At 37.8% G+C, this 25,428-nt stretch overlaps 2 protein-coding genes across 5 annotated transcripts in view; one reads left to right on the top strand and one right to left on the bottom strand.

Annotated features, from left to right (window-relative positions):
- The window catches only part of gna13b (guanine nucleotide binding protein (G protein), alpha 13b), a 20,356-nt gene extending 17,641 nt beyond the window's left edge, over positions 1-2,715 (bottom strand). The window contains exon 1 of the mRNA XM_020608209.1: positions 2,377-2,715. Coding sequence (XP_020463865.1) covers positions 2,377-2,659 — 283 coding nt within the window. The 5' untranslated portion in view covers positions 2,660-2,715. The remainder of the gene's footprint in view (positions 1-2,376) is intronic.
- On the top strand, positions 1,642-25,428 carry rgs9a (regulator of G protein signaling 9a). 4 transcript variants are annotated; one of them, XM_020608207.1, is made up of 19 exons: positions 1,642-1,720; positions 3,219-4,047; positions 4,714-4,771; positions 8,157-8,253; positions 9,558-9,608; positions 9,767-9,873; positions 10,678-10,729; positions 12,431-12,489; positions 13,128-13,204; positions 13,862-13,943; positions 14,463-14,525; positions 15,648-15,677; positions 15,909-15,970; positions 16,225-16,338; positions 17,405-17,520; positions 19,206-19,293; positions 21,063-21,201; positions 21,506-21,588; positions 23,747-25,428. In XM_020608207.1, exons 3-19 carry the CDS (start codon positions 4,754-4,756, stop codon positions 23,913-23,915), a joined length of 1,407 nt encoding a protein of 468 aa, XP_020463863.1. In that variant the 5' UTR covers positions 1,642-1,720; positions 3,219-4,047; positions 4,714-4,753; the 3' UTR covers positions 23,916-25,428. The 4 variants fall into 4 exon arrangements, with proteins under 4 accessions (XP_020463863.1, XP_020463862.1, XP_020463861.1 ...); XM_020608206.1 differs by lacking the exon at positions 1,642-1,720 and adding an exon at positions 1,735-1,977; XM_020608205.1 differs by lacking the exons at positions 1,642-1,720; positions 3,219-4,047 and having other exon boundaries at positions 4,703-4,771; positions 21,530-21,588.

The following is a 25,428-nucleotide window of genomic DNA, read 5'->3' as shown; positions in this document are numbered from 1 at the left end:
ATTATAGGGAAACCCCAACAAAAGCCCCTTGAACAAGCAATAGACATGACAGATGTTCACTTGCTGGTTTAGGCATAAAATGGGGACTTCGGTAAGTGGACTGTGAGCAAAACAGTGAAGTCAATATTTCTGCAAGTTTGTGTTCTTCTTGTTCAACAGCTGTTTGATAAACTGCTCATACAGTCTCCGTTACTGTTACTATATAGCACTATGGAGTGATCTGTCTCTGCTCTCCCTGTCTGTATATGTGGGTGAGAGAAGCGCAGTCCGTCTCTCCTCTAAACAGAGACTGAGACAGAGAAAAACACAGTGGAAAAACAAATAGGATATTCAATGTCAACCCGTGAGGTTATGCTGGGTAACAGTTAAGGGAAGCACCGGGCGTACTGGTTTGATTTGATTTGATTTATTCTTTCAAGCATGTAAAAACAGTTGACATGTCAAAACACATAATTTTACACATATCCAACAAATGCTAATCCAATATCAATTTGCTTATACCTAGTACATGCTTGAATGGAATAGGAAGAAGTCAGACTTATCCAGTCCTACCCCATGACATCATCTTACAATCATTGGTTTGCAAGCAGTCATATTATGACACTTATACCAAAAACAAACATTTTGAGCCTCATAAACACAGATGTTAAGGTGGAAGTGTTGCTTTTGACTTGCATACAATTGTACAGGTGTAAGTAATAAAGTGGCTGGTCAGTGAACATGTTCATCATATATGAATGCCACTTTCGGCTTCTTCTGTTAGGGGTCGCCACAGCGAATCGTCACACTGACGATTCGCATGTTGACATTTGGCATGTGTTTTATGCCGGATTCCCTTCCTGACTCAAACCCGGGCTGCAGTGGTGAGAGCGCTGCACCCTAGCCACTAGTCTATCAGGGAACCTGAATATGTTCAACGTACACGTTGTTAATATTCACTTGGCTCCCTGTTAATATATACCACCTGCACCCTACTGTAGGATACAGTTCCTCCAAGGGGACCATGGGACACCCCCCTCCCCAAAAATAAAAAAAATGGAAAACTGTCCCCCCAATATTTCTCATGACAAGTCACCAAATGCCTCCTAAAGCTGTAAGAAAATACATGTTCTCTGCTCAAAAGTGTTGAACTGACTCCAAAACATACTACATGCTCACTGCACTCCTACTGCTTCATGTTAGTTTACAATGTCAACCAGCAACAGTGAACATATCAGCTGTGCATGGGGCTGCAACTGGTCGCCATGTGCCAGTGTTTTTGGTCATCCTGTGCCCTGCTTACGCCATGTAGTCCTACAGCATCACCTATGTTTAATGTAAAGTCTGTGTCACTGCATCTGATGTTCCCCCATGGAGATTACACCCTAGTTTGTCCATTGGGATGATCTGAGTTTCGTTCAGGCTGCAGTTGATGCACAATAATTGTGGATATGTGCCAAATATCAAGTTTGATTTGATAGTTATTGACCTGCAGTAAATGTGTATCTGACACCCAGCTGGAAACGCGTTGTATGATCCAAATATTGGAGGTCCTGTTTCAAAAACATGAGCTTATAAACACAATAGGCCTATCGATATGATATGAATGAAAGAATAACTGGGAGAACGTGACTGCTGAAAACTACGAGGTGGGATCGACACGAAGCCTGTTAACACACCGGCCACAACAAGAAGTCAGTCCAATGACAGGCAGCTAGCGGGGGCACACCACGTCCTAATGGTAGGCCTGAGTCAAAATACGGAGAAAGTATCAGCATTTTTGAGTTTTTAAGTCACTATTTTGACATACGGGATCGTCTTCTTTTGGCTTCCACACCTAACTGACCACGAACTGTGTTTGTAGTTATTACATCTTCGAAAAGATAACTTGTTAAATTGCGCTGTTTAATTTATCAGTGTGTCAACTTTCAAAAAGCTTCGCAGACGTCAGTCATGCTGTTGTTGGCGTGTTTTCATCTGAGGACAGGCAAGTTTACGGTAAATATTTTTTAAGGAATACACTGAGTGACATGTTTTCCGTGCTGACGACAAGAGCACCAGGGCAGTGTCCGAGCATTACGTTATGTACAGTATGTGTGACTTGACGTTAGAAAAGCTGAACATTAATAAGCCCAATATCTGAGAAACTCTGAGTAAACACAAACAATGGCTCCACTGCAGCCACCGTTCCCTTCAGCCCAATCATGCAGACAAACACAAATAACATGGGCGTTTCTTAGTCGCTTAACCAGCGACCAACACACAAACGTACCCCAGAAGGTTCGGCTCCGCAGCTAGCATGGCTAATAACTTCCCACTCGATACACTGCGTGTCCCTGAAGCGAACAACACAGAGGTCAACACACGAAACTCACTGGGCGCTCGGGGTAGCCTTACCTTTTATAACATTACTAAAAATCGTGGCTCTAAACTCTTCTTTGGCCTTCTGATCGAAATCCTCTCCATGGATAATGCGCATCTGCTTGAGGAAAGTGGACTTGCCGCTCTCGCCTGCCCCAAGTAATAGGATCTTTACTAACCTTTTCATTTTAGTCTTATCTCGATTAATACACTTATCTATCTCTTTAGATTTCCTTAACTGTTCTGCCTCGCCGCTTGTGAGGACACAGTTAGGGAAGCAAAAAGATAAGACGGAACGTGACGGCAGGAAATCCGCCATCTTTACCACTTCATAGATACAAACAGCGAGTAGGACTGTACTCACCCGCTGTTCCCTGCTGCGTTCACGTGTCGAATGATTCCAGTTTTAATGTAACACAGCCTTCTGAACTTTCAGCAGCTGCAGGAGAACTTTATTTTTAAGCAAAAGACCGTGATTTCTGTAATAAACTAAATTCTGACTATTTAAAATACTAATATATAAATACGACTTTGTCTCCTCTTACATCACTGGAATTTTGATGTGTGATTTATTCATTAAAACATTAAAATATATCATAAAGCATGTGTTCATATATCAAGTCTACAGACAATTTTAGTCAATTGAAATTCAAATGAACCTCGTTTTGTCACACACATTCATGGCTACATGGTTATTTATGTGCACAAAAATTTGGAAAAAAAATCCCATTTTGTGGAAGACATAAAAGGATAAGTGAAATGTAAAGCTCCTTTAAGATGCACAGTGCCTCACCTGGCAAGCAGACAAAAGCAGAAGGTAGTGACAAAATGTGAATCCACTTCAACTAATTGCATTCACATTTCCCATTTTCTCACAGTTCTTGACTCCAACTCAGTCTATTATCTCCAGCCTTCCTTACACTGGTGTCAGAAATGGCAGCCTGCCAGATCGCCTCTACAGCACTGCCAAAATGAGGAAACAGGAGAGCCACTTTTGTGGGGAGCTGGGCCACATCACATGCAACTGCCCAGCACCGGTACCATGGAGCCCAGCACCCCCGGACAGCACATCTACACGCAACCTGCCACAGCTCGGGGTTGGCCACCTGGACCCACCAGATGCTGCACCTTAGTGGACATGAGGTCCACCACCTCCCTGGTGTGCCCGGGGACACTGCTGGGGACAGAAGTGCCAAGACCCTGGAGTTGGAGGGCCACCAAGCACCGCATCACCATGATCACTGGCAAGAGTGCAAAGATGTGAGGAGACAGGATGCTCAAATTGACTGTTGCTGACTGCACTGTTGAGCATCATCAGCCTTGACCTGCTGGTGGAGAGGGGGGCCATGGTAAAAGTGCCTGGGGCTGCACTATGCCTGGGTAGGATGCCATGGCTCTCCACACTGCTATAGGGAATGGATGAGCCCAACTGCCACACTGGATCGGCCGGCTGGAGTGTCACACATTTCACCAGGGCCAGCCAGGGGCTCATCCATACCTACACCTGAGTGTGTACCAAAACCAGGTGAGCTAGAGAGAGGGCTTGTACAAGAAGAGCTACAGAAGGAAGAAGAACTGGTGTGGTCAGCACACCAAGGAATCGGACACTGCCACACGACAGCTTCCCCCGCCAGCAGATGTGGGGACTCCCTCGCAGCCCAGAGGGTGCTGACCCAGCACTCACCTGCTGCCCTGCAGCAGCACCAGGTGGGGGTACCGGCAGACATGGCACTCACAGCGGAAAAGAACACTTTACCCCTGGTGTGCTTGTGTGGGTCTACAGCCCTGGATGGAAGAAGGGCTTGTCCTCAGCCTATTTAGACCTAGTATTTATAATGTAAAATGGAAATAAGGGACTTTATTTGTGAACATGTTTGTTAGGTTTGGGATAGTGTAGATTAGAGAAAGTTCTAGGACGATGACATAAGAAGTTAATTTTGACCCTAGACAAAGTTAATTTCAAGCCCTGACAGACATATAGAACTTTCCCTTTAAATGTTACAATTAACTATCATTTTTAAATGTAAAATGACTATAAATGATTTAATTGTATTTTCTTAAATTAAATAATCAAACTCCCCAGATGTGACACACTCAAGCCTCCATACACAGACATCTAAACTAAAGGTTCTAGCCCTGACACTGGGTCTGTCTCTCTCCTACAGTTGACCAGTGGACAAATCTCTCCCTCCAGTCCTGTCTTTTAATCCCCACACAAGAGGAGAGTGTTCATGTCCACTGCATGCACACATTTTTTCTATCAGCAACAATACATATTATAACTGGAATATTTCCAACCAGGATTTTATTACTATTTTTATTCTTTTTTGACATCTGATTTGTTCTTTATTTGTCTGCAAATATGAAAATTAGAACAGCTCGTCCTGACCGGGGGCAACACTCCAGGCCTCGTATGCACTGCCTCAATAAGGTGGGTGGATAACATCATCATCATTATTTCAACTCTTTATAAATTGTTGATATTTTATCTTCATAAAAATGTTGATTATCCTTAATTTAGCAAGAAATATATTATAGATTATATTTTTTTGTAATATAGTCATATTCACTTATTTAGCTGAAATATTATAAAAATTTAATTCATTAATTAATCAAGTTAAGTTAGATTTTATATTCCAGATGTACACTGATATTTACTGTACATGAAGCATGGATGCTGTGGAGAAAACAAACCACCAACAACAAAAAACATTCACGGTTTTTTCATTTACCCATTTAAAGTGCTCTTATTTGTGATTTTCAGAAAAATCTGTTTGTCTTTTTGTTTAGTTTTGGGTTACATGTAGGATCTAATTAGATTTACACATGAGTGTATTTGCCAGCGGAAGATCAGAGGATTTTTAAAGATCATCTCTAATTCCACCTTTAACCCAAATAGCTTTGTGGCTCTGCTGCCAAAATATAACCTTTTATAGAGTTTAATAGCAAAACCTAATCTTACCTGGTTTGCTTCTTATAATTAAGTCAAAGGACAGAAAGACAGAACAGAATCAATAACAGAGCAAACAGAATGTATTTAATTGTAATGTACAAGGAAGAAGATAAATGGAGAACTGTGTGCCATTAACAAATTAAAATGATTATAGACTATATCCTGTATAATTTACAAAAGAGTACAGATCACCATGTGCTTAAGTCAACACAGCTTCCATACTGAAAAATATGTGCTTGCATTACATTGTTTGGTGTTGCCATTATTTTGTCCATTCTCTGTCTATTTTTTAATGTTTACTGTATGTATTTACATATACAGTATGGCTACTGTAGAAGTCGTTGAGAGTAAGTGCCACAACACTTAAACACAATTGGACATGTCAAGAAGAGATGGGAATCAAACCTCCAATCTAACAACCTACAGCTACAGTCAATACCGCACAGAATCCAAAATTATATAACAGAAGGTTTTCAACAGAACATTATGGTGTGAAGACCTTTCCTGTGAGAAAGCATTTCTAGGATGTATGGTGTTTAGGAAGGGGAAAGAGCTTATTGCTGATGAATTATACAATTATTTCATATACAAGTCATAAGCCATTACTGCCCTGTGACCGCCTGGTGCTGGCAGATGGGGGGGGGGGCAAAGGTTATATCATTATTATTAGTTGGGAGAGCTGATGGATCAATTCTCCCAACTTATGTTAGGAGAGAGCTGGTGGAGTTTCCATAAACGTTTGGCCACATTACTTTTGTTGCTGTCTACTTCTTGAGGCTTTGGGCTACAAACTTGATTCAGAATTTAAAATGTGCACCTTCTTGAAGACATTAGGGCTGTTACTTTTCTTTTTGTTAAAGCTACAATATGTAACTTAAGGTAGCCCTAGTATGATACTCCAAATCAATCCATTCTGCTCTGCACAGCACTCTTTCTCCCTGTTTCACTGTGATCTGCTACAATATGGTACGCTACACCATGCTATGCCCAGCTCTTCAGATTTTTATTGTTATGAAATTACATTACATGAGAATGCAACAAAATGTACTGATCAGGCAAAAATAACTGAAAACCTCTTGTCAGAGACGTCAGTCCTGCTCATAAACCTTTAGAAGCTAATACCTCCGCACTGCTGTCAGTGCTGTTCAATGAGTCTGGGTCACCTCTCCACATTAAGACAAGTTTGGAAACATTACTATAGCAAAAATATTTGGAAATAAGTTACATACTGTAGCTTAACTTTTATATCTTTTGTGTTATTCAACGTTTTGTCATCTTTCAGCTTCTCCATTGGTGTGTATTGCATGAATTCTTCAGAGTCTAACACTAAACTTCAGAGGACTGTAGGGTCTCCCCTTCAACTTTTTTTTAAATCTGTTTTTGTATTTTCTTCAGTAATCTCTTAACTTTAAAATAAAATGTATACATGGGAAAATGTTGAGAATTTTGTCAAGATTCAGGACCTGTAATTCTTTGTATGACAGGATGTAGTTTTTGAGTGATGTAGCTGAAACCACACAGTAACTTTTATATCTCTCATTCAGTCGCATTGTAAGAGGCTTCCAGAAATTCTTACCCGACTCTCAGATGACAGCTGTTTTTAAAGTGCCCATGGCATACTCATTTCCAGTCAATTTAATGTTTAGTCTTGGGTACCTCTAGATTAGCTTTGCACCCCTCATAACTCCAAATAATATGTGATTATTTGAGAATGATAAAACCCAAGAGCCTCTTCCTAAAAACAAGAGGACAGTCCATGGGGTGTTGCCGGGGTTGTGTCCAAATCTGTTTCCCTGTCGTGATGTGTTTCCCCTAACCTGAATCCAAATATTATTCTAACCACAACCACTGAGGGGGGCGTTACATGAATCCAAGTTTTGAACCGGGTAAACACATTTTGACAGTGGGATGTTTTCGACTTTAAGGTTAAGTAAAGAAAGTTCTTACATTCTTAACATGTACCTACACTTTTACTTACACTATTTAAGTCCTGACTCTTGGTAAAAAATCTTTTATATCTATGTCCTGTTTTGTAGGACATATTTCATTGTGGCGATGTTAATTTTGTTTGATAAAAACAATAATATAAATGTTAATTACAGCAAAGGACAAAAGGTTAGCATGTTTATCACATGTATCACATGTAGGTTAACTAGACAAGACAAGTATCTTTAAATAAACACAGAAAAGTACCTTTGGTTTCAATATAGTATTAGTAAAGTTAATTACAACACATTTCCTAAACCTGACACAAATTACCATCAGGCACAAAAAATATTGCAGTGCCACATTATTTTTAATTAAGTGTTGTATGTACCTACACTGATGATGTAAATGAGCACAGCCGCACAGAGGTTAAATTTCAGCCACAGTTCCTCCTGTCGCAACTGTGGTAACTCAGGTGCTGAGAGTGTTTGTATTAAATTCCATTTTCTCCACCTTGATTTTTGCGTCCCTGAACAGGAACACAAAATACATATTGCATGAGACCCAGCACGCAAATTCCTGTGGTGCTGCCTTTTTCTCCACTTCAAAACCCCACTGCCACTCCATAGTAAATATGAACACATGCAGTTTCACTGTTTAGCACCAGAAAATGAGCCACAAAACTTTAGTAAATATCTCACTTAATACCAAAATAGTATTATCAATTGCTCCAGTCCAATCAAGGTGAATGGCAACAACGCCTGTGGTTGTATAAACATTTTGTGAGCCCCTGCTAGTGCTGGGCCTTTGGAATCATCCTCATTTTCCCTCCTCTGTAACACCTATGTCTGTTACTATGATTATTACAGTATGTCGGAACGTTCTTAGCTCCTTGGTTCATATAAATAAACTTTGTTTGCTGTCATTCTGCTTTCAGTTGGAGGCCATTGTGGTGGAGATGCAGGACCCAAAAAGTGGAGTGAGAGGTGTGGAGCAGAAACTCAACATTACTATTATCCCACATGTCATTTCTGGTGAGACTGGCACATATACACATGTACACCTTTGTGCAGCTTTACCCTAACCTGAACCATCACATCTAAATGCCTAACAATACTTATTTGCACACATACTGATCATTGTAATTTGGCTATTATTTGGTGATTGAGCTTTATTTGCTGTAAAGTTAGCTTGTGTTTACAGTTGCAGCGAGACTGCTATAGAATACAAACAGAAAAAGATCAAAATAAATCTCCTAATTTTAGTATTCACACAGTTGTACTGATGACTTTTAAAGCCTCAGTTCTCTTATTTCCAAACTTCTGTGCCCCTGTTTACTGACCTTTAATTTACTAGAATGAAAACAAATGAGGACAGTGCATATACTGTATTGTACAGACATGAAAAGCTCTGTAAATTCAGGTGACAGTAATGACTGAACACTTTGTCACTGTATTTTCAAAGCACAGAGTGTGTGAGGTCACTGACAGGTTGCCTTGACTGTCTAAGCTGCTAACACAGGCTAAATAAGGCAGCCCACAATTGGATGAGATCTGAGCAGTACTTTAATAGCCAAAGTGGCTTTTTAATCTGGTCTAAGAGCAGCAAGGGAGAGGTCATTATGGACACATGAGTCAAACTCAACATGTGAACTTGAGGTGGTTTGAGTATAAGCACCTCCTGTTAAAATAACATCTTACAAAATGATTGATTAGCACAGAAGCTGTGTGATTAATCTAGAACTACCTGTTATTATGTCTTCCCATAGATATTGTAGCTAATGCGAGGGGAATACACTGGGAGTCGCTCTGCTCTTTTCCTGAGAGTCTTTGTTCTGTTAACTTCCTCCTAATGTACCCAGGGTGTGTAGAGTAGTGTGTAGTAAAGAGGGTGTGTGACTCATTGCTAGTAACTAGCTTGGTAGTACCACGTGAAGATGATTTGACTGGCAGAAGACTATGTAATTACCATTCCAAGATATGTTTTTTGATGTCTTCAATCATATGAAAGTTTATTTGCTGTAAACGTAGACTTTCCTCTACACCTTCTCTTGGTCTACATGTATACAGCAGCCTACATGCAGCAGAACCTAAGTGGAGATGTATGCAAATTAACCCTCCTGTGGCGGTGTTCATTTATATCATCAGCGTTGGTAACTATGCAGCTAAATTGAAAAATTGCGGTGCTGCAATATTTTGTGAATCTGACAGTAATTTGCAACAGGTTTAGTAAATATCCCCCTTAGGGTTTGATGGATTTTTACTGGTATAAAACTGATACACATTCATCCAGAGGTGGGAATCTGTTTGATTAATTATTTCTTTGTGTTTCCACGCAGGTAAGGACATCATTGCATGGATTGCTAACAAGATGAAAACCCCTCCAGAAGGTAGGTCTGTAAACTGCAACAATCACTGAAACTTTACTAAAACATGACATTTCCACAGTTACTGACAAAATAAAACCTCAGAAACAACATTCAATAGTTATTTACTGTTTCATTCCATTTATTTCCTCATCGTGTGCTTCCTCCTCTCTGTGTTTCAGAGGCTCTTGCCTTTGGCACCATGTTAGTGTCCTATGGCTACATCTATCCCCTGCATAACCACAAGAAGCTGGTCATGTGCAATGACACCAGCCTTTATCGCTTCCAGGTAAAACTAATGTCATACCCTATAATCACAGGGAAATACGATTTCACTAAAGGTAACTTGCTGACTGTGTTAGAATAGAATGCACCGGACATCAAATGCTGCATAGCTCATTGCTGGTGAAGTCACCAGTGAGCTGTTTTGAACACAGTGAATTAAGAAGAAAGCTTGGGAGTAAACAGTTGTCTAAATAATAGATGGCTAAACATGGTGATGGGGTTTAGTCATCTATGGGATGACTGGTTCCCTGTTAACATCAAGTGTTTATGATTGTTTCATATCTACTTGAGGGAAAATGAAGAAGGCAGCTTTTTGCATTACGTGTGGGCTGTTACCACCTTTTGAACATGTTTTCAGTCCTTACCAAGAGAGCCATCTGAATAAAGGCTTTTTAATGAATTTCAGAAGAATGTCTTGGATTTTTCCTTTTTTCATTTGTCTGGTTTTGGTCCCGTTTCCTCAAAACCACCTTCAGGAAATTTGGAGTGAACTCCCCGAGTTCTCTGGCATCTTCTTTCCTTTTAAAAAATGTGGTATTTTTGCAAACATTTAAGAGGAATGTAAATTCATTAGTATGTGATTGTTTTTCTTCATTTTTTGTTTTTGGCTACTTTTGATTGTTTCTCTGATTCATTTTTATATCATTGTGTTTTTAGGTTTGTATTTGCATTTTCTGTCTGTAACTTTATGCCATTGTCTTGTCAGGGCTCTCTATAAAGATAGATTGTAAAGTCAGTGGGATTACCTGTTTATGTTTACACACTTGAAGAACAACAATAACACAGTTTTCACTCTCAACCTTTTCAGACCCCATACTTCTGGCCTACACAGAAGTGGGTTGCAGAAGACGTTGACTACGGTGGGTACAATACGCTACAGGACGTGGGGTGTTGACTAGAATAGGAAAAATGTGAGCTTCAGTGAGTTTGTACAGTGAAGCTTTCAGGCTGTTAAGTCACAAGTAGGGAGGCACCATACAGTATGTTAGTGATATTTAAGAAACTTTAATTATTGTTATTGTTCTGATAATAGAAATACAGCCAATAAATGTGGCAGACAATTCATAAAATGCTGCAGAGTAGGAATGCCACTTAAACGCAAGTCCTGAGTGATGATTTCACAAGGCATATGATTAAGAAGTGACTTGTTTTTGTTTATTAAAATCCCCAAAATGATTTGGTAAATCTGAAATGGGAAGCATGACTAGGGCTGGGTATCATTCCCAACTTTTTGATACTGGTACCAATACTGATACCATGACTTTGATACCAGTTCCAAACAATACTTTTTTCAATATCAATTTTATAAAATAAGTTTTAACAAATCACATTTTGGTCATTAGTTTTATGTTTCAATTCAGGCATTTTTGTACACTCAAAGCAGTTTCATAAGATAAAAAGTAAAACTATTTACTACAACCGTAAATTCTGTTAACATCAACATCAATAAATGGGCGCTGCACACTGTTGCATTGGCTCACTGACACTGATGAGATGTTCTTCTTTGCAGGCCCAAACAGAATCTGCAGATTTAGTTATTTATTTACTGTCAGTTTTCTGATGTTATTCAGGATCGAAACCTGTAGAGTGATTTCTGTTTTGCTTGAAATATAAAAGAAAATATTCATTTAGCTAATGACAATTATTTTTAAAGCAACTGTAAGCACAAAAAATGCATTAAAGCAACTAAAATAATTTTGAGCAGGGTGAAAGAAATCTCTTTATGTGAACTTTTAAATTTGAGCTTTTTTTCATTGATATTTTAAGACACTCAAAGTGTGAACATTTATTGGAAATTCTACCAGTATAAAATTTAAGGACACATGGCCACTGAAATACAAAGTTCATTCCTTTCGACATCAGCTACTGACCAGCCACCATGTAAAAAGAACAAGGGGGATGGGGGAGTTGTGATAATGGTGTGTATTTTCAGTCTTGTCAGGAAACATTAACATCTTTGTTAGGAGACTTTAACCTGGGTTGTACACAGGCTCTAGAAGTTGGACATGAGAAGTGTCACAGATTATTGTGTAAGGAATGAAATTAGATTCTAGACAGAGATGTGCAACTAGCCAATCAAGGTGTGAAGTAGATGTGAATGTTGGCTCCAATCCTTGGTTTGGAAAATGATAAAAAAAAACATTCCACAACTGTTGAGCACATGCAGGTGGGGGCAAACGTGTTTACATTCTGAGTTTCTACTTTCTTTTCAAAATCTGCAGAAAATGTGTGAAGGAGTCATCAGAACTCTGCAAGCACAGATTTCATCTGGGCCTACGCCTTAAATGTCAGAACTTAGAATCAAATCACATTTTTCAATCCTTGATGGTATTGAAGTAATTCAATCGATGTCATAAAAGTATAGAAGGTCCATACCCAGTACTAAGCATGACTGAAAAGCACTCTTCTGCCCTCCTTTTTCAGGGAGCTAGGACTGATATAAACAGTGCTATGTTAGAAACATATGTTAAATACACATTTTCATAATATGCAGCTGTTTGTCATACTTTTGTAATATATGTGAAACTGGTAACTAATGACTTTGCTTGCTGCAATTGTAGCCATTTACCTGGCAAAGAGGAACATCCGCAAAAAAGGTGTATTAGAACCCTATGAACAGGTATGTGTACAAGAATAGAAAATGTTTGTGTTTTGATTTGTGAATGTACTGTATGTGCATGTGTAACAAATCTACTGCTTTTATTTTATATAATGTACTAATAGTGTTAGAGATGCTTGCTTTATTTGCACATGTGGATTCTGAATGCAGGTAATGTGGCAAAGAGCATTTAGCCCAGAATAGGTTGTAAATCAAAACAGTTGAAAAAATGGTTAAAGAGTCCATGGCATGCTTTTCCTTGTTTTCTCCTTTTGGCTCCACACTTTCCTCTTTCTGTCACTTTGAGAGAAGTATATTTGTCTTTCATCATTACATAGATCCTTGTTCCATAATTTCATTTTTCAGTAGACAATGGAGCACCAGTCCAAGATATCTTTGCTTTCCTGCATGTTTTTTAGTGCACATCTCCTTTTTCTACCATTTTACTGCATAGTTTTCCTGCATAGCTTCTTCTTTAGAACATACCCAAAAGTTGTTTTTAGGCAAATCAATTATTGTCTCTAAAATTTGTAACACAGGCTTTTTGTTCAACTCTGTAAGTGTTCAGTATTTCTTTTTACTGCTTTGTCTGATTCCTTCTATTTAAAAATATGAGAAATGATTTTTTTAAACTTATTATGTATTTATGTTTTAAACAGGCACATTACAACCACCTTCATGAATGGCTGAACTACAAGTGGGACTTCATTGTAATGCAGGCCACTGAACAGTACAAGTATGTGAAACTATTGCAGCTTGGTACTGAACCTTGTTATCTTTTTAAGGGTAGTTTTTGAGGTACATCTTTTTTCCTCTTCAGATCACAGTGAAGGTAAATAAGAAAAGTGAGAATAGGATAGTACTTAGCAAAATGTCCTAGCTTGACAAGCTTGAAAAACAAATTACATAAACACATCCTAAAACCCCTCTCCATTCAAGAATTTAATATTAGTTAATGTTGCTTGACTGATGTTTGAGCTTCACTGTGCAAAATCATTATTCTGCAGAGTTTGTTTTCACAATAATCTGCAAAAGAAGGGAAATCTCTCTGTGCTCATCTTAAATCCTGCTTTAACCCCTGGGATTTACCAGCATAACTCTGTGATACTACAACAGGTTTGGAGTCAATCATGGTCCAGTATAGCAAGGAGTACTTCAAATGTTCAAACACTTGGTGCCATTTTGATCTTATATATATTTTCTCATATACAGTGGCTTTAGACTGTAATCAGACCCTTTCAAATTTTGTACATTTTATGTTTCAGGCTCACCTTAAAATGGATTAAAATTGTATTTATTTATTTATTTGCTCATCAATCTACACACATTACTTTACAATGACAAAATGAAAGGTTTTTTCACTTATTTATTTATTTGCCTGTGTATGTGTTAGGGCTGGTAAAGAGAGGAAGAAGCCGGATCGTGTGGTGTTTGACTGCCAGGAGAGGGCTTATTGGATAGTGAACAGGCCTCCGGTTAGTGTGTGACTGTGTGTGTGTGTGTGTGTGTGTACTCACAGGCCACTTTATTAGGTACACCTATACAGTTGTATGAGATTCATAACAACACTTCCACCTTAACATTTGTGTTTATGAAGCTCAAAATGTTTCAGTTTTTGGTGAAATTGTCGTAAATGTATAAGTTATATGTTTATTATTGAAGTCATAGTTACAGGTGGTTTTGTACTGGACTACATTATATTCAGAAGTGTCTTTATATTTTTGTCCTCCCCAACTGCATACATGAGAGGGTCAGAATATTAGGAACACCTCTGAATACATTTATGATAATTTCACCAAAAACTGAAGCATGTTGAGCTTCATAAACACAGATGTTAAGGTGGAAGTGTTGTTTTGAATTTCATACAATTGTACAGGTGTACCTAATAAATGGGCCCGCAAGTGTATATATAGTGGTAGTGGTGGTCAGAGCTCTTTATAATGTTGTTTATTACATAATCACATTTATCACGAACCTGTTCTGTGTGTGTTCAGCGTCGTACTCACAGTGCTATGGATTGTGGTCCAGACCGTCTTATTGATCCCAATGCAGATGAGGTAACAGGTCAGTAGACACACACATGCACATTCTGGAGAGACTGAGGTCAGCTGGTGTTTTAAGAAACTCACCGGAGCTCAAATTATAGAGTATTACTGCATAGCTCATCTAATCATATGCACTTCCAGAGGAGAACCTTCTGAATCCCTCTAGTAGTGATTTCCTTTCCTTACTACTCTTCCCCTTCCGTTCAAGTTCCTTTTCTTTTCTTTCCCTTTCACTCAGATACCACGTGCAAAACAAATAAAAAAAAGTCAGTTTATAGATTTTAATCATTTTAGAATATTAAGGGTTTTAGTCTTTTATCACAGTAAAGCGAATATCTTTGAGACTTGGACTGCTGGTCGGACAATATGTGATGCTGTGAATGTGAATGCTCACAATCTTGGTGAACTTATACATTTTGTAGCATACAAAAAAAGACCTGAATTTTATCGGGTGCAGAATGTGTAAATAAATAGCACTAAAGTTGCGTTAACACAATCATTGTGTCTTGAATTTTAAAGGTAAATGTTCAGCCTACTCTTCTCTGTATTTATTATTTGGTGCAAAACAAGAATAAATAGTCTGAAGATAATCAGAAGGCACCCTGGAGCATTCTGTTTCATTCATTATGACCTGTCTTTTCTTTTCAAACAGATTTTCTTACACTGATGAAGAGAAAGTAATGTGATACACAACACTCATAGAAATTAATATTCCATGTAGTCTTTCATCAGTCTCTCCAGGAATTATTAAGTGTAAGTCATTAAAAAAAAAAGATTTGAAAGGCTTGGAATTTGTCTCTTTGTTGTTTTTACTCTCACTAGAACACAGGACCATGGCTGGGATTTTAAAATACTTTTTCAGAAGAGAATGTATTGATATGTCTGCAATAATCACAAAAATACTTTGTAAGATGAAGTAACCCCTATCCTGGAAGGACTGTTTAGTAATCTGTTTATTAATTTTACACCTTTCTGTTTGTGCTTCACCAGTAGCTGTTTTCTGTAGATGTAACACTAAAGCACCAGAATGTTCCTCTGTTCTCTATAGTACTAGAAATACTTTTCACACCGATATAAGTTAACTGAATCTAACAAACCAAAAACAAATCTGTTTTTTTTATTGTTTTCTTTCAGAAAATCACCTTTGACCAGTACAGACGCATGGTAAGATATAATATTTTAAAAGACACTAATATGCCAGATTATTTTTAAAGTAGTAGTGAAAATCATTACATTTCTTTTTATCTCACTGTTGACCAGTTGAAGCCAGAAACTGTGGACTTGAATTAATTGTGAGCAGGATAGATGGAAATGGAGAGCTGAAAATCCTTTTTCAAAAGTACAGTTATAATTTTGCAACTGCAAACTTTATTTTGTGTTTTTCTTTCATTGTAGAACATGTTCTATCAACAAGCCATTATGAGGTCAAAGGTCAAATCAAGTGTGTCCCTTGGAGTGTAAGTTCAACTGGTATCTTTTTTTAAAGGGGATACTTTATTTTCCCACATAATTATGACTTGGTATTTATTAATTAAATGCAATCTGTCAAGTAGAAGATTTTTACCCCCTAATCATAAATAAATGATCTCAAAACTATTAAAACTATTTTGTTATTATCACAATAGGATCTTTTGATTATCTGTGATTAGTGATCAGTCTGACTAGACCAGCACTGAGGGTTTTCTTGGTCACATAAGCTCTGTCTCTGCAGACTGGTCAAGTACATCACAACATACAAAAACCATGACCCGTTCCTGGCTCCCTGTCTACCCAGCAACCCCTGGCAAACAGATACCGACACATACTGGACACTCAACATGAGAAGGTGAGGGCTGCCATAATTTTACTTTGTATGGCATCGCCATCAAGGAATTTCAAGGTATTGAATGAAACAGGGGTGTAATGGTACACAAAAATCACAGTTCGGATTATTTCGTTAAGGGGAAAAAATCATAACATTGCTGGTCATTATTGTGACTGCCACAAACAATCACACTGTTGTTATCCTGTCATCTTTTTTTTTTATTTCTGTACATTTTTTTGATGGGCTACTAGTCTCACATACTTACAACTGGAAACATGGTTCCAAGTCTCAATTGTTAAAGTGATTCACATATGCAAACCTAGTGGCAATAGCGCCACCATTTGGCAAGTTACAAAGCTAAAATATGTTTCAGGTGCATCTACTCCCACAAGCATTGCTCATAACTTTCTTCCACCTCTGAAATGTTCAGTAGGGATAGGAGATTGTTAGTTGTAATTGGTTTTTATGATATTTGTAATAGCTGGTTTAATATTATTTTTTAAGGGCAGTGAATGAAAGAGTTCATAAGATCATTAATATTTAAAAACTAAACCACCTAGTGTCATGTTCTGTACTTACTTCCTGTTGGAAGCTCTTATTTTGTTGGGATGTTCTGGGTTTTTCCTGTTTCAGCTTGATCTCAGCTACTGTACTTGCTGCATGGAGTGCTGTCCAGCCATCTCATTTTCTCTGCCCCCAAGAACCAGGTTGCCTGACCTGAACCCTGTCTGTTCCCTAACCTGCATCCAGTTTGCTTTTCTCTCTGCCTGCTTACCACTTACCATCTGCAGTACTCTCCACACATGCTGCAGTTAAATGTTAACACTTCTTACATACAGACTGTACTAATACTGTATGCTTCACATGTGATAAAATCTCCCAACAGCAGCAAATTCAAGAAGCATCTGCAGCAGCTTGCAACAATCACACTGCATTTTCTTCAGGAAATGCCATTTTTAATTAGTATATTCCAGATTGTTTGTACTGTATATCTATAAACGTGTAAAATGGACACGTTTTGAAAGCCACAGGCATGTGTGATCAGTGAGAGTTTCAGTTAGTGACTGAGTTTGTGTTTGTTGTTCAGAGTTGACATTCCTACTAAGATGCGAGTAGAGCGCTGGTCCTTCGGCCTATTTGAATTGCTGACTGACCTGCGAGGCCGAGACGACTTCAAGATCTTCCTCAAGAAAGAGTTCAGCGGTATGTTATCAAACGTCTTTAAATGCATTTCAGTTTAGATCATGTTTGTCTGGCACTGAACCAGAGTATTCTTGAGCTGGTTGAAGGATTGTGTGTGTGTGTGTGTGTGTCCTTACAACTCTCAGCACAAATATTGCCATTACTTTCTCGAAAGTAATGAAGAAAACTGAAGAGGGTTTTTGAGAAAAACCCTCTTCAGTTTTCGGTTGTGGCACATTTGTACAAGTCTCAACTGTTCTCATTTTTTGCAGTGCATAATGGAAAGTTCTTGTGTAATTTATATTTGATTATGCACTCAAAGAAATGTCACATCCCATACTAGATACAGTAGGAGCATATAAAAAAAGCAAAAGGTCAAGTTAAGCTAATGAGCTAAGACAGGTATTAGACCAGTAATACTGGGTCTAAATTGTGATTGTGTTGCAGTATTGCTTTTAAACTCTGAGCAACTAATTCTGTTTTTTTGCACCTCTCATTGTTATAAAAGGCTGTTAGTCAGCCTAGTTAAACCCTCAACTTTCCCTTAATTGCTGAATTGGAAACTGTAAATCAGATACTCAGCATCATAGAGTCATGCTCGTGGCGCTGTGAGGATACACTTTGGCAGAGGAGTGCTTTGAGCTACAGTAAATTCTAATGGCTGCATATTAACATTCTGATGTTTCTCATGTTCACTGGCTTAGTTTAGTCAGTTGGCATGCTGACCTTACTCCAGCAATAAACACTGCTGATGTGAATGTCATTAGTTTTGCAGGTATTTGGTCATACTGTATATGAAAGTAGAGGACACATAACATTTTGACCTGATGATAGCGCTAGACAAAACGTCTGGAACTGAAGAGGGTTTTTGAGAAAAACCCTCTTCAGTTTTCGGTTGTGGCACATTTGTACAAGTCTCAACTGTTCTCATTTTTTGCAGTGCATAATGGAAAGTTCTTGTGTAATTTATATTTGATTATGCACTCAAAGAAATGTCACATCCCATACTAGATACAGTAGGAGCATATAAAAAAAGCAAAAGGTCAAGTTAAGCTAATGAGCTAAGACAGGTATTAGACCAGTAATACTGGGTCTAAATTGTGATTGTGTTGCAGTATTGCTTTTAAACTCTGAGCAACTAATTCTGTTTTTTTGCACCTCTCATTGTTATAAAAGGCTGTTAGTCAGCCTAGTTAAACCCTCAACTTTCCCTTAATTGCTGAATTGGAAACTGTAAATCAGATACTCAGCATCATAGAGTCATGCTCGTGGCGCTGTGAGGATACACTTTGGCAGAGGAGTGCTTTGAGCTACAGTAAATTCTAATGGCTGCATATTAACATTCTGATGTTTCTCATGTTCACTGGCTTAGTTTAGTCAGTTGGCATGCTGACCTTACTCCAGCAATAAACACTGCTGATGTGAATGTCATTAGTTTTGCAGGTATTTGGTCATACTGTATATGAAAGTAGAGGACACATAACATTTTGACCTGATGATAGCGCTAGACAAAACATCTGGGGATCACTAAAGTTATTACAGTTCATCCTGAATGTGACATAAGGTCTGAACCAAATGTAATAACAACTGATCTAATAGTTTTTGAGACATTTTAATAAAAACCATAGATGCCAACCTTATGCTGGTGCTAGAGGTAAAGTCAAGTGATCACCAAAGTTAGGTTTTTGTATGTGTGTGTATCTCAGGGGAGAACTTGGCTTTTTGGGAAGCAGCTGAAGAACTGAAGTGGGGCACTGCATCTTCCATATCAACAAAAGCTGAGAGCATCTTCAAGTAAGACAAATACATTAGAAATTTGGACTATCTGTGTGTACATGCACATGAGTGTACAGTACACATCTTTATTACACTGTGCAGATGAATTTTAGCTGATCTTCACAACTTCAAGGGGCTTTTTAAGGGTTCAAGACAGTTTAGACAGGTAGAATTATTATTAGAATTAGGTTTGGGTTTGGGATATAGTTGTTAAAAACAGAGTAAGGTGCTAGGGAATGCAATATGTATGTGTGCATGCATGTTTGACGCTGTTTTACTTACAGTGCGGGGACAGAAATCAGTTGGCACCTGATGACGATGCAGGTCCCTACCATGGAAATCTCATCACAGCACTATTAAGAGCCTTTAATGATATCCTGCTTCCTGTGTATAATTGTAATGTTGATATTCTTGTGCTGTTAGATGTTTCAGTTCATTTTGATATAGTGGACCATGCTATTTTGTTATGTCATTATGTGGGCATTCAAGGAAATGCTCTCAATTGGTTTGAATCCTGTTTATCCAATAGGAGTTACTCTTTATGTATTGAAGGGTTTGATTCTTCTCCATGTGGAGTACCCCACTGTTTTCAAGAAATATGGTTTATCTTTTCATTACACTGATCATATTCAGATTTACTTGCCTGTGAACTGTTTCACTAAAATCAAACTGTCTGACTGACATTAAATCTTGGTTTTCTCTCAATTTGCTTTATATCCATGAGAGTAGAATGGAATGTTTATTATAGCAGTGGCCCTATATCTGTTAAAGAAAACCAAACCAAACAAAAAATCCCTAGGAATACTGTTTGACAGTTCTCATAAACTGATCAACTCAATGGGTGAGATAAGCTTTTTTTCATTTGAAACTTTTATCAAAAGTGAACCACTTGAAAAGGCCTCCATGCTTTTATTAACCCTAAAATTGATTATTGTAATGCTCTGTATATTGGTATCCATTCAGTACTACTGTCTAGACTGCAGCTAGTACAGAATGCTGCTTGTCTTCTGACAGGTATTCATAAATGGGAGCATATTACTCTGATCATATTACTCAGTGTTAGTCACTGTAAAAGGGATGAAAACAAACTTGTGTTTGCCTGTGTCATTGGCCACTGTCAGATTTCGCTATAGTTAGGCCTTGTGTACAATTTGCTTGTAACTATTAAATGTTTATATTATATATAAACTACAAAAAAATACTAAAAGAACACTTGATTATCACAGTAGATCACCAAGTCAGTTAAACTTCAGGGATATCAATCTGTCCATTTTGGAAGCACAAGTGATGAATGAATCAGTTTCACCTGCTTTGGGGCAAATGAAAAGTGACAACAGGTGCAATGAAGAGGCAAAAGCGAGACAACCCCCAAAAGGGGAATGGGCTTGCATGTGGTGGTGACAAACAAGTACTCTCTCCTTATCCTTTATAACTGATTCTTCTCAGTTTTTTAATTGTGCTCTTTTTCAGATTTTTATGAGACTTGGTTTCTTTTATATTCGTTTATGTGTTTTATCTGCACAAGGTTTTGGTTTATTTTGTGTTTCCATCCATCATTCACAATATTTTAATTTGCCCCAGGACCTGATCAAACTTTATGGAGTACTGCGTCACTGCTGCCCAAACTAATCCCACAAAAAACGTTGAACAAAAGCAAATGTCATGTCTGATTTCTATGTATCAAAACATGTTGGCAGAATGCATACAAGTGTTCCCAGTACAACCACAGCCTTCTTTGACTTTCAGTAGTATAGTATTACATTCATCTGGAACGTCTCTGTCCTCAGGACCTTCCTGGCCCCCGGTGCCCCACGCTGGATCAATATTGATGGTAGGACAATGGGTCTGACAGTGAAAGGCCTAGAACACCCTCACCGCTACGTGCTGGAAGCAGCTCAGACACATGTCTTCATGCTCATGAAAAAGGTGGGTCTGTGTACAGTTGTCAAGTTTTACAGTTTATAATGACTATAATTCACATATTTTTTAATTAATATAATTCATGATTGATTAATAACAATAAGTGATTAATGATTAATTTGAGGATCCAAGATTCTTTGTAGCAGTCACCAGATTAGACATTGTTCTTTTTAAATCAAGGCTGTTATGCACTGCATTACTGTCACTCTTATATGTGACAGAAATTATATATGGACATTTTAATAATTAACACACTTCTGTTTTATGAAGCTGAGATCACCAGCAGTCTCATGTGTTGTCACTGATACAGGACACTTTCTTCCGTTACCTTAAGTCACCAGTGTACAAAGACATCCAGAAGAAGGCACTGAACCCTGCTCCTCATAACTTCAGGTTGGTGGCTAAACTGGTTTATGTTCATCCTTCGGTTCTTTCTGACATTTAAAAGTCACTGCACAAATACATATTAATAACACACAGTATGTTCATTTTTGCATCCCAAAACATGTACAGAAATGCTTCAAAATATATGTATAACTTTTGCTTGTTTCTTCCCAGAAACATATCATTTCTCTCCTGTAGTTGAATATTCCTATATTATTATTATTATATTATTACTAGCTGTATATTAAATAACATACAGCTAGTTCCATGTTATAATAGATTCAAAAAGATTATAATTTAAAGGGACATTACAGCAGATTTTAACAAGGTTACAAAGAATAACTGAGAATAATTAGATGTTGTTTGCCAAAGGGGAACAATTTTGGATCCCAAAAGGAGTTAGGTATTCTTGGAACCAATGCCCCATTTTTTGTTCCTTTATCCAATTGTACAGTGTTTGATAAAAGGAATACAGTTCATGTCATATTATCAGATGAATCACTGAGCACAAAATTAATATTTTCCTAAATATTTATCCTGAGCTGCTCAATCCAGCTACAATAACAAATTAAACCTAAAATCCAATTGTATTGTGTTCCACCACAGTGATCCATTTTTCAGTAACCAAAGGGCACTCCCACCTTCAGGGTATTTTAAATCTATATAAAATTCAACCAGCTGCTTCAAAGATTCAAAGCATACCTGTTGAGAATGTTTACAAGTTGCTCATGGCTTTTAAACCAACGTTCTCTGTTCTAGTTTTGTCCCTGTTGAAACCCACTCTAAAATAGAGTCTCTTTCAAATTCATCTCTTAATTCCCCTAATTCTTCATTTTGGGATAGTTGCTCATTCCTTTCACGTTTTTGATTGCATATATTTCCATACTGTTTATTCTAATTCTTATTGCTCTGCCTTTTATTTTTAATCTCATTGTTATTTTCTATTCCTGTTGCCTTACAACACATTGAGAGCCTCTGTACTGGAGTCAAATTTCTGTATGTTCAGACACACATGGCGATTAAAGATGATTCTGGTTCCGATACACCTTCAAAAAATGCCTAAATATGTCTTCTTGTGAATTAATATTTATTTTAAACAACAGTGTCAATGTTAGCAAAAAGCTGATTATATTTCCTGAGACTGCTTCCCAATAATAGCCATTCAGGGTTTTTAAGATGTAATGCTTTTATGGGTTACTAGTCAAAATGAATCTAACTTTCCAGTTTTTCAGTAGCCCAGCATGCACCTATATGGCCACTACATGTCAGGCCACCTGTGTGCTGACTGACTGGTATTAAGTGGAAGTAAAGCAACGTTTTCTTATCCTCCCATTGCTATAGGCTTTATTTAACTGATTCTTTACAACATCATAGAATGGTTCATTGTCTGATATTGTTGATTTCGCTAACAATAGACTGGCAGATGAATGAAGGAGACAAGCCCCGCTCCCATGCACAGCTGGTATCAGTATCAGCAGATATAGGAGGTGTGGAGGGACAGCGAGTCTGTACAAGAGTTAATACCAGCATTAGCAGAACAAGTTAAATCTATAGATATATACATTTAATTTCTGGTTGTAACTAGTAAGTGTTCGTAAGTTTGGTGGTTTTCTCTGCACATAGCCCCAAACAAATGGACTTGAAGCATAAAAATAAAATAATTGCGATTGTATAATAACCTATTAGTTTGTTACCCAGCCCTATTTCAATCAGTCCACCTGCACTGAAACATTTAGGTCTATACTATACATTAATGCAATCACTGTAAATAAGTGATAAAATATGTATCTGTGAAGCTAATCATTTCTCAAGTTGTGATTGTTTACATTGATGGAACATTCCCGTCATAGTTGTTGATCATAAAGGAGGAAATGGTGAGACAGACAAGACTGCTTTTTGTTAAACTGAATTTACCATGTGAACACTCTACATAGTACATTCCACATGCTGTACTTATATTTTAAAACCTGGACTAATAAATCCAAACATAGCTGTGTAACTTGATATCAGAAAATCAGGTCTGTAGTTTGGCTGAACCAACACCTTAAACATATATAGCTGCACATTTAATAAAATAAGATTTAAACCTAATGAAACCCACTCATAAGAATATTATCCCTCCCGACTATCATTTTGAATTTATCAGTAGTTTTGTTTTTTCCCCTAGTGCTGCCCAACTGGAGCAAAATGCTCAGAACCAAAACCCAGGCATTCATCCCATAATCCTCTGGAAGCAGGAAGAGGAAGAAAAAGTCAAGGCCGCAGCTGCCTCTGCTCCTGTCGATATCAAGGCCGTGATGAGCAAAATAGACAGAAGAAATAGAGATATACAGTAGAAGTGTGTGCTTGTGTTGTACATGTCATGTCAAATGCCAAGTATAAACACTGGAGCCCGCTTTGTGTTATGGGCTACAGAAGGAATTGTATCACACTTCGTTGTTCTATTAGAATATTATAGAATGTGAGAATTGAGTTTTCATGGATACATACTTGATGGTGGAGGCAGAGAGAGAACTAGTGGCCCAAACTTAGCCAAAGTCCCAGATTAGATAGCTTGGGAAAATGACAGTGACTGATTGGGAGTGGGCACACATTTATTAATCTGCTTTATTAAATTTCGATCATAGAGTGCCAGGTCTTCATGTCACTACATTTACAAGTCATACACAAACAGTAGAATATCTACAATAATCATAACCTGGGCCCCTTGTTATGGAGGAGAATAAGTCTAATGGATGTTGATTGGAGAGAAACATGACAACCATCTTATATACAGTACTCAACTAGAACATACCTTGTGGCACTACTCTGTGCTACAGTAGAGCCACATTACTAAACTCTGGCTGTATAACATTCCATCAAGATTGAAATCCTCACCAGTTTTTTAGGAAGTCCTGCAATACACTCAAGTGCTTGCCATAAGTTGGTTATATTCTGTCAAGTCATGTCAAAATACAGTAAGTACAGTGTATCAACAAACCTAAATTCAAATGTAAGTAGTTACTGAGGAATGAATTAAGAGTGACCAGATAATCAAAATGTTGAGTAGCTCCTGAATAACTCACTCAATGATAATAATAATGATAATAGATAGTTATGAATTGCCGGATAGGCTACATATATAAATAAATATTCCCAAAAGTAAAGTGATCCATCCTACTGAGTAGTCCCTCTCTCATTACTTGATTTTCTGACCTGAAGTATAGTGGCAGATCTAGAAAATTTTACAGTGGGTAGCAAAGGGATGGCAAGACGTTGTGGAAGGGTGGCATGATTTGCACATATATTGTTTTATGTCCCAGATATATAATAGACTTCAAACTTATTTTGTTTAATGAAATGCTATGTTACTACACTGGAACTTATATTTAAGTGACAGAGAATAAAATCCTACCTTGAGATCCAGCTGGAATTCTTGTCTCCCTGTCTCTTCATCTTTCCCTGCTTCTGTCCCTCTTTTTGACTGTGTTTTATCCTAATCTACAGTACTCCACACATTTTCTTTTTTATTTCCTCACCCGCTCTGTGCATTTGTCCTGCTATGTCCTGCCCACTCTCTTCTCCTTTTCAATTTCTCTGCATATTCTGTCCATCAAAGTGTTTTCATGTTGAAATATTGAAATTTCTTGATTTCTGATTTGCACTGCAGACCAGTCCAACTACTGTGACCTAGGATAGTCAGGATATGAAACCTCATGATTAAAATACATTACATTGTATGAACATGTAATTAATAAGTTAAAACAAAACTAAAATATTAAAGATTTAACACCAAATGATAGATATTTAATTGTTAGGTCACATGCCAATGTTGTGCCTCTCTATCTCTCCTTGGGCTTTTGGTGGAGC

This window comes from Monopterus albus, unplaced genomic scaffold (assembly GCF_001952655.1).
Source record: "Monopterus albus unplaced genomic scaffold, M_albus_1.0 scaffold92.1, whole genome shotgun sequence".
Taxonomy (NCBI): Eukaryota; Metazoa; Chordata; class Actinopteri; order Synbranchiformes; family Synbranchidae; genus Monopterus; species Monopterus albus.
The sequence above is the reverse complement of the archived record's forward strand: the minus strand, read 5'-3'. Positions and strand labels throughout refer to the sequence as shown.